Genomic DNA, 16,303 nt, shown 5'->3' with positions numbered 1-16,303 from the left:
TGAGATTATTTTAATTAGTGTTTCAATATTGATTTACAAAATCACAAGATAACAAGGGTACAATTCCATGCCATTCCCCCTACCAGAGTTCTGAATCCCTAGTTCCTCTGTCATAAGCAACAACAGTTCTCCCAATGTTGTAGATATAGGTTCATTATTATTATATTTTTTTTACTGACTTAAAAACATTTTATTTATTAATGAGAAAGGAGGAGAAAGAACCAGACAGCACTCTGGTCCATGTGCTGTTGGTGATTGAACTTGGGACCTCGTGCTTGAGAATCCAATGCTTTATGCCCCACGACACCTGCCAGACCCCGACTTTATTTTCTTTACTTCTCCTTTTTTAAAAAGGTTTTCTATTATCTTTATTTGCTGGATAGAGACAGCCAGAAATCAAAAGAGAAGGAGACAGAGAGAGAGAAAGACAAAGAGATACCTGTAGCACTGCTTCACAACTTGTAAAGCTTTCTCTCTATATGTGGGGACCAAGGGCTCAAACCCAGGTCCTTGGGCAGTGTAGATGTGCCACCACTTTTTTTTCCTGGTCAATGATTGCATTTCATAGTATCTGGTTAAATACAACCATTCTTCATAACAAAATACAATTTCTCAGAACACATACAAACTTATATATGCATGTACAATTCAGAATCACTGATTGCTTTTTCGCCTTCTTTTCCTTGCGTGTGTAGGTGCCAGAGTATCTTGTGTTTCTTCTTTGACACCAAGTATAGGCTGTTTGAAAACTATTTCGTTATCGTCATCATCGTCATTCATTTCAGCCACTTCAGATTTTCGTTTTTCCAAAAATGTTGGTGTGCATACTGGTGTGGAAGACTGGCTATCCACAGTCTTCTTAGGAGTGTCAGAACTAACTGAGATCTTTTTCTTTGGTAAAACCTGACTCTTTGTAGACATGTCTGAATCAGCAGATGAAGCACTTTTTTTTCCCTTCTAATGTAAAATCAATGGAGAAAACTCATAATCAATTCCTTTCTTAGCCAGTTTCTTCCTGAGTAGGTTTTCTTTCTTTTGAAATCTCCACGCCATCTGTAGCTTTTGAAGAAGTGACCGGTCATGGTTGTACCGTTTCACTGCAGGGAATGATGGTTTTCTGAACTGGACACAGCAATTTCTAAAAAGCTCTTCGTGTACTTTTTCATGCGGTACAAAATGACATTTTAAAAGCCTTTCACCAAAAAGGTAGTTGTTCATTGTTTCCGCCACAATTTTGGTAACGTCTTCAGATTCAAACTCCACAAAGGCATAGCCTTTGCTATTTCCAGTCCTTTTACTTCTGGATAGCCTGAATCTTTTAACAGCGCCAAACTGGGAGAAATAGGGCTTGATCTGGGATTCATAAATTGTTGAAGGTAAGTGTCCCACATAGATCACTCCGGAAGCAGGTTTTTCTTTCTTCTGTTGCGGGACCGCCCGCCGGCGAACCTGCACCACCTCCTTCTGAAATCTGGTATCATCCTTCGGGCTCAGTGACAGGAGCGGTTTAGCTGGGCCAGCAAACACCTGCATGGTGGAAGTCCCCTGACCCAGCATGGGTTCACTATTATAGCTGCAGTCAAATGCTCTAACACTGAGCTATACCCCCAACTATTATTGCTACAACTATGTATCTATATTTGTATATATTTGCCCATTTTTCCAGGTCCCATCTTCTCTTCCTCTCTAAGTCACACACAAAGCCATTGCAGTATCCAAATGTCCCACCCATTTTTTTTTCTCTTCTCTCTCAGGGTGCTGATGGAGTTGGACTTCAGAGCTCTCTGGTCACCTTCGCCCTATCATTTCTCCTCCACTGGGAGTATGAATTAAAATTAATTTTGGGGTGCATAAGGTGGGATTTCAGGCTTCTGTAATTGCTTCTCTGCTGGACATTGACATTGGAAGACCGATCTGTAACCCCAGCCTGTTTCTATCTTTCCCTAGTGGTGTAGGTAAATGTTAAATTTTATATCATGGGGAATACATGGGCAAGGGACAGAAAGGGTTTCCATTTGAAGAATACACATTCAAGTCAGTAACAAATGAGTGACAAGAAGCTGCATAGATATTACAAGTGCAAGGGAGACTATCATTATTGCCTCTATCTATTGTGATGTGATTGGGAATGGACCATAATTTAGAAGATTTTATAGCCACTTAAATAAAATGATATGCACGTACCCCCTAAATAATCTGCCCACTTGTAGTCCCTCATCTTGTGCTCAACCTCTTTGACTTTGCTCAAATGTTACAAGGTAGGGAATCCATCAGAAACCATTTTGAGCCCTGTGCAATTCTGCTTTTAGTCCCTTGTGCTTGAACTGTCACAAACCCAGTGTGAAGGCTCATTTGTTATGTTCGCAATATTTTTTTTCAAGGCAGTACTTACTGCTCAAGAAAAGTAATGACTAAAAAACACCTTCTCCCCAAACTCTCTTGTCAATAGAATAGGGGAAAAATGGAAAGAAAGAACGAAAAAGCTGTCTGGCATAGGTATTGTAAATGGAACCATCAAAATCCCCTTTGGATTTTTATGATAAATACACACACTGGGCAGGCATTTGGTGAGAAATTATTTCTATTTTAATGAAAGGAGAGACCAATACATCAACCTCCTGCCTCTTAATTTTCATAATATGTTGATTCCCCCCCCTCACTCCTTTCTTATGGAATGAAATCTTTGAATGTGTTTGTGACATGTATTTAACCTCATTTAGGCTTCAGGCTATTGTGTAACTCCTTTAATATAGTGATCCTTTGACCCCTATGATCAGTCAAAGGTCAAAGGTAAAAATATGATCTTCTGGTGAATGTATTTTTTCTAATTCTGTAGCAGAAATTATTTTCATTAATATTGTACCTTACCCCAATCTTCTCAAATGTGTTGGAAATGTCAAAATAGTAGACTACCACTATAGCAGGCTATTTCTTCTGACACTGATAGCCTTTATAGAGTTTGAATCCACAACTTACCATTGATTCATGTTTTAAAAATCAGGGAAAAAAGAGAGTATAGCAAAATTATTAGGAGTTCTATGATAGACAAAGACAGAAACAAGGCTAATTTTGAACGTAAGGTAGTTTTGATAGGTCTCCTTATTCAATCTGAGCAGAAAGCTCAAGTTCAATGGGTTAAAGGGGAGCTGTCCACTACTGTCATTTTCCAAGGCTCCCTTTGACTCCAAGTCAAAATAGATATCTGTATAGAGTGGGTCAAACTTGTGTAGAAACTGGTCTACTGAACAAAAAGGACAAGTAATCAGGGTATCCATCAGATATTTGTAAAGATTGGTAAAATATTATTTCAACATGGAGTCAACTGCTCAGTACAGTACTCATTAGAGAACTGTACTGTTTGACTTGAGATTACTATATAAGAGGGGAAAGACTGTTAGACTGTATCAAACCTTTTAATGCACATACAATTGGCTGAGTAGATGCTCCTTCAATCTAAGCACTTAAGACTTCAAACATGTAATCAGATTGAATTTCAACAGTGCTCTCAAATTTTTAATACATTTCTAATAATAACTTGTTCTTTGAAATGTTGACTCTCCTAAAAGCTTAGACCAGGGGGACAGAAACAACTGGTGGCATTACTTTATAAGACACAGCTATATAAATAATGTGAAAGGACATAATTTATGGTGATATGCTGTATGATACAGCAAATCCTAACAATGGGTTTTATTTTTTTAATTTTTTATATTTATTTATTTATTTCCCTTTTGTTGCTCTTTTTATTGTTGTTGTAGTTATTATTGTTAGTGTTATGATGTCATTATATAGGACAGAGAGAAATGGAGAGAGGAGGGGAAGACATAGAGGGTGAGAGAAAGATAGACACCTGCAAACCTGCTTCACCACCTGTGAAGTGACTCCCTTGCAGGTGGGGAGCCTGGGGCTCGAACTGGGATCCTTACACCTGTCCTTGTACTTTGTGCCACGTGCACTTAACCTGCTGTGCTGCCGCCAACTCCCACAAAGGGATTTTCAAAGTTAACTCAGTTGTCAAATAATTTGATTATAGCAGTAACTATCTATTGCCATTTTAAACCCAAAGCAGAAACCTCTGGCTTCCTCTATAAAACCCATATCTCACCCAGTCCTGGAACTTCAAGGGTGAGCTCACTTCCCTTCATGCTTCTCTCAATTCATACTAATACTACATCTGCTGATACCAACCTATTCAATGCAATGAGTACTCCCCCAAACTAGAAATAGACCAGGTCCCATGAGATAGGACATATGTACACATGTATCCATAAATTAGGACAAACTACATGCCTTAAAGCAGAAGGGCACAATAGTGTGCAGAGAGTCAAGATATACAGCAGCAAGCAAGGAGAAAGACCTCAAAAGACACCATTTGAGCTGCTATAACAACAAGAGTTTATGTCATATAGTTCTGGGAACACTAAATTTAAGGTGCTGGCAAAGTCACTCTGGTGAGAGTACACTTTCTGTTGTTTGTTTTCTTTTATCATCTAATGGTAGAAAGTACCAGACATTTCTCAGGTGTCTCTTTCCTTATGGACATTTATCCTACACATGACCTCCAAACGACTCTGCCTCTAAATACTAGTATATTAGGCATTAGGATTAAGCATATGATTTGAGGAGATAAACATATATACTTTAATTCATTGGCTCAACAGAGATTAGGCACATGGGATACAATAAATGTTTGTGTTTATTGCTTAGCTCAAACAAACATTTCAACAACAAATGTATTTTGGGAGAAAGATATATGACTAAAACATTAGCAGAAGGCAGATATAGGAGTGTGCTCTTGTTATAAACATATATACTGCCCATAATCCCTGGACAAAACCCACAAGGAAAACCTCTGTAAGAGCTTATGCCTCAGTTCTTCAAAGCAGTTATAGAAATATAATCTCTCATGGAAATGCAAAGCATATTGAATCTTGCAGCTTGCTTATTTATGCATGATTATACATATAGTTTCTAACCTTTTCATTTAAACAGAATTCTGAATAGTGATGTTGACAATGCATATTTGTGTGAATCAGTGTTGTGCGTGTGTACAGAGACAAAGAGGGAAAAGGAGATGAGGAGGGTCATGTGAACTATGAAAAATGATAATGACACTCATAGGGGTAAACAGTCACCGAAATAGAAAGGAGGCAGACTTACTACTTATACAGAAATATATACTAGAATGTGTTGTGTGATTAAATTCCAGTGAACGAAGAATGACAGGTTTTTTCCACCAACTAGAATAATGAGTAGATAAATATTTAGGTGTGTGTAGCAATACATCTTTTGATACTTTGAATTTTGAGTAATTTGGAGAGAAAATATTTGTTTATGCTGCTAAGACTGTTAAAATATATGTCTCTAGAGTTTAAGAGACAAATCTAAACTAGAAATATTGAATTTTTAGAGTTATCAGCTTACAACAAAATATAGTTGAAAATAGGATAAATATTTAATGTCTTTTCAGTGTTTGTCCCATATGTACAATTATGAAAATGATAAGAAGAAGAACATAAAAAGAGACAAAGACAGAAGGGGAGTTAGGTCAGGAAGGTATAAAATACACCAAGAAGGGAGTAAAGAAAGTAAGTAAAGATAGTAAATAAAATAAAGAAAGATCTACAGGATCTCACAAGGAGGATTAGGAATTAGCTTAAAAGGTCAAGTGCTTAGTTTACAATCTACTTGGACCATGGTACCAATGGAAACAGAATGCACACATGGGAGCTACTATGGTATCTCTCTTCCTTAGCTTGTTATGAAAAAGGAGGGAAAGGGAGAGTAGAGAGCAGTGAAATAATGCAGGCACAGAACCCTAGCAACACTGAAAAGCAAACCAATAAAGTTCAAAATGTTATTTATTTCTTGAATTAATTTTTCTTTGTTTATGAGACTAAGGAAAAATACAGGTAGAGAGAGCCACTGAGGCTAGAACGGTGTTCAACTTTGGTATCTGTGGTGTCAGCATCAAAGTTGGAACCTTATACATGCAGGACTGTACTTTACCCACTGAACCAACTACTGACTGCTTACATTATTTTGTCTGACATATGTTTCCCATTTATTTTTAAATACAACATATAAAATAGCTCATATTTTAGAGTGAAAATATCACCTTATACAAGGATACATGTATGAACTGACAAATGGTAGTACCTGCATTGGGGAAATATTGTAATCAGTACAACAGTGCTTGTTCTCTCTCTCTCTCACACATCTTTTATATAAAAAAGACAAAAAGAGAAACAGAAAGAAAGAAAGAGAAAAAAAGAAAGAAAAATAAACCTTTACACCTATGGACATCTAATTTGGTAAGGGAGTGCCAAACTATTAAATAGAGAAAGGGGCATCTATTCAATAAATAGTTTTGGGAAAATTGGGTTGAAATGTGCAGAAGAATGAAACTGAATCACTTTATCTCACAAGAAACAAAAGTAAACTTTAAATGGATCAAAGACCTGGATGTTAGACCAGAAACTATCAAATATGGGGATGAAATATGGAAGTCTGATGGTGAGAACTGTGTGAAATTGTATCCCTCTTATCCTACAATTTTGTCAATTATTAATAAATAACTAATAGAAGAAAGAAAGAAAGAAAGAAAGAAAGAAAGAAAGAAAGAAAGAAAGAAAGAAAGAAAAAGAAAGAAAGGGAGATAAGGAAGGGAAGGATAGAGGAAGAAATTAAGTCATGAAGGGAAAGAAGGAGAGTCCACTTGGAACTGTAGAATTTTGAAGACACAGAAATGTATGTTTTAAGCTATTGAACCTTCTATGTCATTTTAAACCTTGTATCTGACACAAGAGCTTTGCTTACCATACTGTCCTTCCAGTTACACTAGTTAATCTAAGTAATTTTGTGTCTAGGAAAGTATTTCAGTAGAGAAGAAGGTGAAAAAGTCAGATTTTAGAGGCCTTAGTATAAATTTAAGGGGAAAAAATGAATAAAATTATATATGATCTTTTGGGTACAGTTTTGAAAGTTCTAGAGGTTGAAAGCAAGTAAATTGGTGCTATATAGCTATCAAGAGCAGAATAAGATCAAAATGTGTACTTACTTTCACAAAATGACAGAGACTTCTGAGCATACCATAAGCGCCCCAAGAAAAGCTGTAAAACTTTTTTCCTTGCAAATGTAGCCCCGTATTATTCTTTTGAACACCAATTTAGACCAGATATATTTTGTTTATTCTTTAAATAATGTTATGTTTTTTAATTTTAATTTTGACTATCTGGAGAAATGATAACTTATAAGACTGTAATTTCTATTTCATGACACTTCTTTAATTTAATAACACTCTTTTTTTTTGTTGTTCTTGTATTTTGACATCTGCTAGTACTATTTTAATATGAAACGTTCTCCTCAAACAATTTTCATTCAAAATTTACGATTTGGAAGGTTGTTCAAGACTAGGCTATTTTAAGTTCTATCTCTTTTTTTGTAATCAAAAAATGCTTGGTACTGGAACATGAATAGACACACTGACCAGTGGAGTAGAATTGAGAGCCCAGAAGTAAGCCCCAACACATATGGATATCTAATCTTTGACATGCAGAAGAATGAATCTGAAACACTGCATTTCACCAAACACAAAAGTAAATTCCAAGTGGATCAAGGACTTGGATGTTAGACCAGAAATTATCAGATACTTAGAGGAAAATATTGGCAGACCTCTTTTCCATATAAATTTTAAAGACATCTTCAATGAAATGAATCCAGTTACAAAGAAGAATAAGGCAAGTATAAACCTATAGGACTACATAAAATTAAAATGCTTCTGCACAGAAAAAGAAACCAATACCCAAACTAAGAGACCCTTCACAAAGGGAGAATATCTTTACATGTCATAAATCAGACAAAAGGCTAAAAATAAAAATATATAAAGAGCTTGCCAGACTCAACCACAAGAAAACAAATAACCCCATCCAAAAATGGGGAGAGGACATGGACACAATATTCACCACAGAAGAGATCCGAAAAAATGACAAACATATGAAAAAAAAAAATGCTCCAAGTCATTGATTGTCAGAGAAATGCAAATAAAGACAACAATATGATACCACTTCACTCCTGTGAGAATGTGTACATCAGAAAAGGTAGCAGTAACAAATGCTGGAGAGGTTTGGGGGGTCAAAGGAACCCCCCTACACTGCTGGTAAGAATGTAAATTGGTCCAACCTCTGTGGAGAACAATCTGGAGAACTCAGAAGGCTAGAAGTGGACCTACCCTATGATCCTGCAATTCCTCTTCTGGAGATATATCCTAAGGAACCCAACAAACTCATACAAGAAGATTTGTGTATACCTATGTTCATAGCAGCACAATTTGTAATAGCCAAATCCTGGAAGCAACCTAGGTGTCCAACAGCAGGTGAGTGGCTGAGCAAGTTGTGGTATATATGCACAATGGAATATGACTCAGTTATTAAAAATAGTGATTTCACCATTCTCAGCCCATCTTGGATGGAACTTGAAGAAATCATTTTAACTGAAATAAGTCAGAAACAAAAGGATGAATATGAGACAATTTCACTCACAGGCAGAAATTTAAAAACTATATCAGAAGAGAAAACATAAGTAGAACCTGAACTGGAGTTGGGGTATTGCACCAAAGTAAAAGACTCTGAGGTGGATGGGGGAGATCAAAGGTCCTGGAAAAGGATGACAGAGGACCTAGTGGGACCTATTGTTATGTGGAAAACTGAGAAATGTTATGCATGTGCAAACAATTGTATTTACTGTCAACTGTAAAATAATAATCCCCAATAAATAAATTAAAAAAATAAAACTGCACATAAAGGTAACATGTAGTTCAGTTCAGAATAAATAAATCATCATTATTATGGTAAAAAAAAGTGATAGAACATGACTATAATTTCTGATGTCCTCTCCTAATGGGTGTCTGCTCAGCCCTTCTACTTCAAACTGAAATCCTCCTGCAAAGGCATATTTTCAGAGCTTTATAGACCAATATGTCCTGTGGGCATTCTACTGACAACTTAGTTCTACAAGTTTTGCCCTCCTATCTAACTAGTTACACTCTTCAAAAGGTAATATTGTGATATCCATTGTTTCGCAGATTAATTTCTTTATCAACAAGAATCCCATCTTATAATTATTGTTGGGCCATATTCCCAGAGAAGTAAAGAATAGGAAAGCTTCCAGTGGAGAGGATGGGATATGAAACTCAGGTGGTAGAAATTGTACCCCTCTTATCTCACAATCTTGTTGATCATTATTAAATCAGTAATAAAAAAGAATTAAATTCCAAACAGACTTATGAAAATATCAGTGAACTTCCTACATAAATATATATTCAAAATTACTCTCCAGTTCTTCCACATCCTTTCAGGCATTTTAGAAGGCTTTCATAGATTATTATGATCCAGTGATTTTTATGTCTTTAGTGTGCACAGAAGCTATTTCCATTGGGGGTAATTTTCAGTGAATTTCCAGTCTGCTTCTGGATGATCTTATTTGCTTCCTGTCAACTGTATGTACAGTTCACCATTGTAGAATACACACTTATTCTCACAAAATCTCACAAAAGCTGGCTATATACTATTTTCTTATCTCACATGCAAGGCTTTCCTCCTTTCTTCTTCTTCTTCTTCTTCTTCTTCTTCTTCTTCTTCTTCTTCTTCTTCTTCTTCTTCTTCTTCTTCTCTCTCTCTCTTTCTTTCCTTCTTTATTTTAATTCAGGATCAGTACATTTAACTACTGATATGAAGCTCTCTCTTTAAGTTAACTTTTCTAAAAAGTATTTTCTCATGGACAAAACACTATTGCCATAATTCTAAGCATTGCCTTCTAAGACAACAATATGGAAGGAGAGGAATTAATGACAGGACTAACCTCCACTCATTGTTTTTATTAAGAAAGAAGTATACACCAGAGTCAGCTCTCTTTGTCACAAAGTACCACATGCTCTGGAATTAGCTGCGAGGGAGACTGGTAATGTAAGCATATGCAATTTCAACACTGTAGTTGGAAGTGGAGTTGAAAGGCTAGGTGGAAGCAGCTGTTGTGTAACTAGACAACAAAAGCATCCAACAGGTTCTGTACTTGTCCAGGTTGCTGAAATCTCTAATCAAATAGTATCACTGCTGCTTTTTTCCATGAAAGCCTATTACTCAAGTGGGATCAGTGTTGTTCACCTTTTCTCTTCTGGTCTATTCCTGTCATCACTGCACCACTGATGACACTGTACTAAATTGCCTGATTGCTCTCTATCTTTTCTGGTAAAGGTGAACTTGTTGGTGACAATGAAATTACCTGCCTCATTATTATATAAGAACAACCTGCTACTTCTGATACTTTGCATATATGCTACGCTTTTCTTTTCTTCTCTTCTCTTCTATTCTCTTTTCTTTTCTTTTCTTTTCTTTTTTCATATATATTAGTAGCCCAGGAAAATACATCATGCAGCTGAGGCTGGAGCAGTAGCTCACTAGGTAGGACGCATGCCCTAGCATGCAAGTGACCTAGGTTTTGGCTATGACACCACACTGACAGTTACTATGATACTAGAGAACATTAGTATGCTTTGGTCTTTCTCTCTCTCTCTCTCTCTTGAAAAAGGTGGCCACTTTCATATCAACTCACAGAAATTAAGGATGAAACAAAACCTACAGCAGAACTGAAGGTTTTTCTACTCTCTTTTTTTTCCTTCTGGAGAGTGACCTGCTGTTTTAGAGAACAATCAGATCTCAGATGCTTCTGAAATTAAAACATGAGGATCAAAATGAAAAGCAGACCTAGTAATTGAGTGACAGACATATGACCTCATGAAAACTTGGTATGATATGATCACCATTCTTATATTATCTATTTAGCTCTCAATCAGAAAATGACATCCAAACGAAGAAAGCTACATATAAAATGTTTCTTATAATCCACTGGTCACAGTGTCTATTCATGTTCCAGTACAAAGCAGTTTTGATTACAATGACTCTATGGAATAATTTGATATCTGGAAGTAAGCCCCCACACCTCTGGACATCTAATCTCTGACAAAGGTGCCCAGACTATTAAATGGGGAAAGCAGAGTCTCTTCAGCAAATGGTGTTGGAAAAATTGGGTTGAAACATTCAGGAGAATAAAACTGAACCACTATATTTCACCAAACACAAAAGTAAATTACAGGTGGATCAAGGACTTGGATGTTAGACCAGAAACTATCAGATACTTAGAGGAAAATATTGGCAGAACTCTTTTCCGCATAAATTTTAAAGACCTCTTCAATGAAATGAATTCAATTACAAAGAAGAGTAAGGCAAGAATAAACCAATAAGACTACATGAAATTAAAGTGCTCCTGCACAGAAAAAGAAATCAATACCCAAGCAAGGAGACCCCTCACAGAATGGGAGAATATCTTTATATATCGAACAAGAGGCTAAAAACCAAAAATATATAAAGAGCTTGCCAAACTCAACCACAAGAAAACAAATAACCCCTCCAAAAATAAGGAGAGGACATGGACACAATATTCACCACAGAAGAGGTCCGAAAAACTGACAAACATATGAAAAAAAAAAAAAGATTCAAGTCGTTGATTATCAGGGAAATGCAAATAAAGACAACAATATGATATCACTTCACTCCTGTGAGAATATATACATCAGAAAAGGTATCAGTAACAAATGCTAGAGAGGTTTTTGGGGTCAAAGGAACCCTCCTGCTCTGCTGAGGGGGATGTAAATTAGTCCAACCCCTGTGGAGGACAGTCTGGAGAACTCTCAGAAGGCTAGAAATGGACCTACCCTATGATCATGCAATTCCTCTCCTTGGGATATATCCTAAGGGATGCAACACTCTCATACAAAAAGATTTGTGTATACCTGTTTATAGGAGTACAATTTGTAATAGCCAAAACCTGGAAGCAACTCATGTGTTCAACAACAGATGAGTGGTTGAGCAAGTTGTGTTATATATACACGATGGAATATTACTTAATTCTTAAAAATGAATATTTCACCATTTTCAGCCCATCTTGGATGGAACTTGAATAAATTATGTTAAGTGAAATAAGTCATAAACAGAAGGATTACTATTGGATAATCTCACTCACAGAAAGAAGTGGAAAAACAAGATCAGAAAAGAAAGCACCAAGAAGAATTCGGAATGCAGTTAGCGTGTTGCACTAAAGTAAAAGATTCTGGGGTGGGTGGAGTGGGAGAGGGTTCAAGTCATGGAATATGATGGCAGAGGAACTAGTGGGGGTTGTACTGTTATGTGGAAAACGGGGAAATGTTATGCATGGATACACTATTTTATTTATTGTCTGCTGTAAAACATTAATCCACTACCAAAAAAAAGAAAGGAGTGCTTAGGTTTGTGTTTATATCTCTTAAACTGTGGGCAACAGGAAAAAAATATGTTGTCAGCATTTGATTTGTTAAGAGTGCAAACGAGCAACATAATTGAGAACCTGAAGATGCTGATACTACAGAGTGTTCTGTGTTTCCAATGATGCCTTAAGTCATAATTCTGTCAGAAACTCTTGTTAACCATGCTTTTTAACTATCAATATGTCTGCCCACATTAGATATTTTCTGCCATATTCAAGCTTGCTTGTAACTAAGACTAAGAAATAGACATCTTTCTCCTAGACATCTAATTCTCAGTAATAATTTCAGAAAACAGTTTTTTAGGAATCAATCTACAAATTCCATATTTTCTGTACTTATCATAAAAGGCAAATTATAAGTAGGTAAGTGGTTAAAGACAAACATAGCCCCCACTCTGAAGGAATTCATGGTGCCTGGGTAGATGGGGTATGGCAGGTAGATGGGCTTTGCAAAAGTATATGGGTACATGCACCAATACTTGCTTAGTAGCTCTGGGGTCGAAACAAGTTGACTACTTGAGATACACAACTGTGTATCTCAGAGTCTTCGTTTTTAAAGTAAGGACAGTAATAATAGCAGGAGTGGTAGTAATAATAATAATAATAATAATAGAAAGAAGGAGGAGGAGGGAGAGGAGGCAGATAAAGAGAAGAAGAAAAAAGGGACATAGCCATGTCTATAAGGAGTTATCTCATAACTCAGGATTTCAAAGATTACTGGAATTAAATGTCTAGCTTCTAAGAAGCTTACTAATCTTTCTAAATAATAAAATATTTTTATAATATACTCTTACTAAATCATTAGTTGGGTTCTCTTTATGTTATTGAAATACATACAGAGAAAAGGAAAATTTTTAAAAACAAAGTATTTTTGGAAGAAAAATTTTAAGATTCTGTTGTAATAAAAGCACTTCCCACAGGAATGAAATATATGATTATTTTGGACACAAAAACCTCATATTAAAGACTTGATTTAGGAGTTCTCAACCCCAAGTGATTTGCAATCTTTACCCTTATCAAGGATCTATAGTGTCTTGAGACATGTTTGTCCTAATTGGGCAGGAAGTACTATTAACATATAGTAGCTTGAGGTAAAGTATACTGTTAAAATTTGCAGTGTATAGTACAAACCCCCACAATAGAAACTAGCAGACTCAACTTTAAGCAGACATTATGAAACTTTGAAATAGGTGAGTGCATTTACATAAAACCCACAGATTATATTTTGAGGTAAATTTGGTATAGATTTTTTGACAGTAGTGGGAATGAAGCAAATATTTCTACTTTACCACTTCTGTTTAATAATGTTTGAGAAGTTCAAAACATTTAAATAAGTAATAAAGCAATTTTAAAGTTAGTTATCTTCAAAACTAAGGACTAAAAAAGTTGGATAAGGGCAAGAGACCAGCAAACTTTAATGCTGGCCCTTTTGATCACTACTGGGCCACATCATCACCCGAGGCCCTAGTCAGGGAATTCTTAGATTCCCACATAGATATTATGGCCCTAGACCTCTAACAGATCCCTCTTTTCACTATCACTGGTCATCTCCATGAGGAACATAATAAATGTTCTTGTGGGCCTCTATAGGACCTTTCCCTCAATGTAGAACAATGGTAGAAACTGCCCCACTCTGCCACTGGAGGAAGATTGGTCCCGAAATGAGTGAAACTTAGAATGTTCCTAGCTATGCCATGGAATGAAGTCTCAGACCTACATGGATGCAGAGTTTACACAGGCTCATATGCTAAATATGAATAAATATGGACCCTAGGTCACATCTATGGGGGTTACAATTAATAGTATTTATTATATAATTTTCCTATATTTGGAAGCTGTTCTCTACCCTGAACCAGTTTCCTAGTCCTATTTCCAACTCTGACACCACCTTCCCAGACAATATTTATAGTTCACCTTCATGTTAAAATCACGGGCCCCTTTGAATACACCTAAGGTAGACTTCCTAGCTCCTTCTAACATGAAAACCCTAAAGCTCACCTGCTATCTTTTTACCTTTAGGCTCCTGATTATTAAATATATATATATATATATATATATATATATATATATTATATATACATATAATCTTTTTTAAAATTTTATTTATTTATTTATTTTGTTGCCCTTGTTTTTTTATTGTTATAGTTATTATTGTTGTTGTTGTTGGATAGGACAGAGAGAAATGGGTGAGAGGAGGGATAGACAGAGAGGGGGACAGAAAGATAGACTCCCCTGCAGGTGGGGAGCCAGGGGCTTGAACCAGGATCCTTACGCTGGTCCTTGAGCTTTGCACCACCTGTGCTTAACCTGCTGGGCTACCGCCCGACTCCCATATACATAATCTTTATAAAATGAAGTCCCAAATGTCTAATATTTTATGTTTCTCTCTCTCTCTCACATGTTTTTCATGTTGTCACTGGGGATTCACTGCTTTAGATATAATTCTTTAGACAGAAAGATTCAGCAAATGTGAAGATACTATAGCACCTGAGGGTTGGGCCCTGACTTTACTCTGTGTTGCATATAGAATAAAGGACATAGCCTATCCAGGTAAGCTACCTTGCTGACTGCTGTCTCTTTAAGTTTTACCTATCTAGAATAGCCACAACCTATTTTGAATAAAGAAAACAAAGCTGGGTCATTTACAATGTGTGATTTTTAGACATGTGAACAAAAAAAATCAATGAGCTATATCTTTTAATTTCCTGATATATATATATATATATATATTCCCCATACACTGCTCTGTTCTGGCTTACAGAGGTTCTAGAGACTGAACCTGGGGCTTTGAAGCCTTAGGCATGAGTGTCTTCTTGCATGACCATTAAGCTATCTGCCCCTACCCTGAGTTATTTATTTATTTATGCATATTATTACCAGAGTTATCACTGGGCTCAGTGCCTGAACTATGAATCCTGGTTATCAACTCCAGGTTGCCAAACCTCCCTTTTTTTTTTCTTTATCCAATAGAAATTGACAGGCATGTGGAATACAGAAAGGGGGAGAGACAGAGTGACAGCTTCAGTAAGTACTTGCTTCGTTACTCATGAAGTTTCTCCTTTGTAAATGGGGGATGTGGAGGAGCTTTGAACCCAGGTCCTTACTCATGATAATGTGTGTGCTTAACCAGGTGCCCAGGTGCTCCACTGCCTAGCCCTCTGCTTTTTATTTATATACATTTTTCTTCTACAATTTCTTAGATCCCATATATAGTGATTTCATCATAAAAAGTAATTTAAGTGGCCTCAAAACAAAGAAACCAAGTACTGGTGGTTACTTCATTATGGAAGGACTTCACACATTGGACAATTGCCACATACATTTCCAGGTTAATTCTAATCAAGGTTCTGAGTTGTTAGTGTCAAGATCACTAAAACTAATGTTTACTCCCCCAAATCCTCTTCACATGGAAGAAAAGTTCCTGGGATTCGACATTATTTGCATTTTGATATCAGTGACACAGGTGGTTCACATTTTATAAGTGCTAGTTGCAGAGGACAGAATGGAGACGCAGAAGGTCGAATGTATTCCTTGCATACTGAGGGCCCAGGTTCAATTTTTTTCTATCACATATGACAGAACAGTAATCTAGACTCCCTCTTTCACCCATCCACTTTTCACTACTCAATGACACTTTTTTCTTTTTTTTTATATTTATGTATTCCCTTCTGTTGCCCTTGTTTTATTGTTGTTGTTGTTGGATAGGACAGAGAGAAATGGAGAGAGGAGGGGAAGACAGAGAAGGGGAGAGAAAGATAGACATCTACAGAACTGCTTTACCTCTTGTGAAGTGATTCCCCTGTAGGTGGGGAGCCAGGGGTTCCAACTGGGATCCTTCTGCTGGTCCTTGTGCTTTGTGCCACTTGCGCTTAACCCGCTGCACTACCACCCAACTCCCCAATGACACTTTTAAAAACAAAAAGTTGGGAGTCAATCCCTGTTGCAACTT

The 16,303-nt window shown here is 36.5% G+C and overlaps 1 protein-coding gene across 1 annotated transcript; it reads right to left on the bottom strand.

The window, feature by feature from the left end:
* Nucleotides 1–541: 541 nt before the first annotated feature.
* Nucleotides 542–1,548, bottom strand: LOC103123103 (MKI67 FHA domain-interacting nucleolar phosphoprotein-like). Its single transcript, XM_060204488.1, is given in 1 exon segment — nucleotides 542–1,548. A coding segment is annotated over 1 exon segment (879 nt). The 5' UTR covers nucleotides 1,534–1,548; the 3' UTR covers nucleotides 542–654.
* Nucleotides 1,549–16,303: the final 14,755 nt, after the last annotated feature.

Source organism: Erinaceus europaeus, chromosome 1 (assembly GCF_950295315.1).
Source record: "Erinaceus europaeus chromosome 1, mEriEur2.1, whole genome shotgun sequence".
Lineage (NCBI taxonomy): Eukaryota > Metazoa > Chordata > Mammalia > Eulipotyphla > Erinaceidae > Erinaceus > Erinaceus europaeus.
This window is presented reverse-complemented; position numbering and strand designations above follow the sequence as displayed.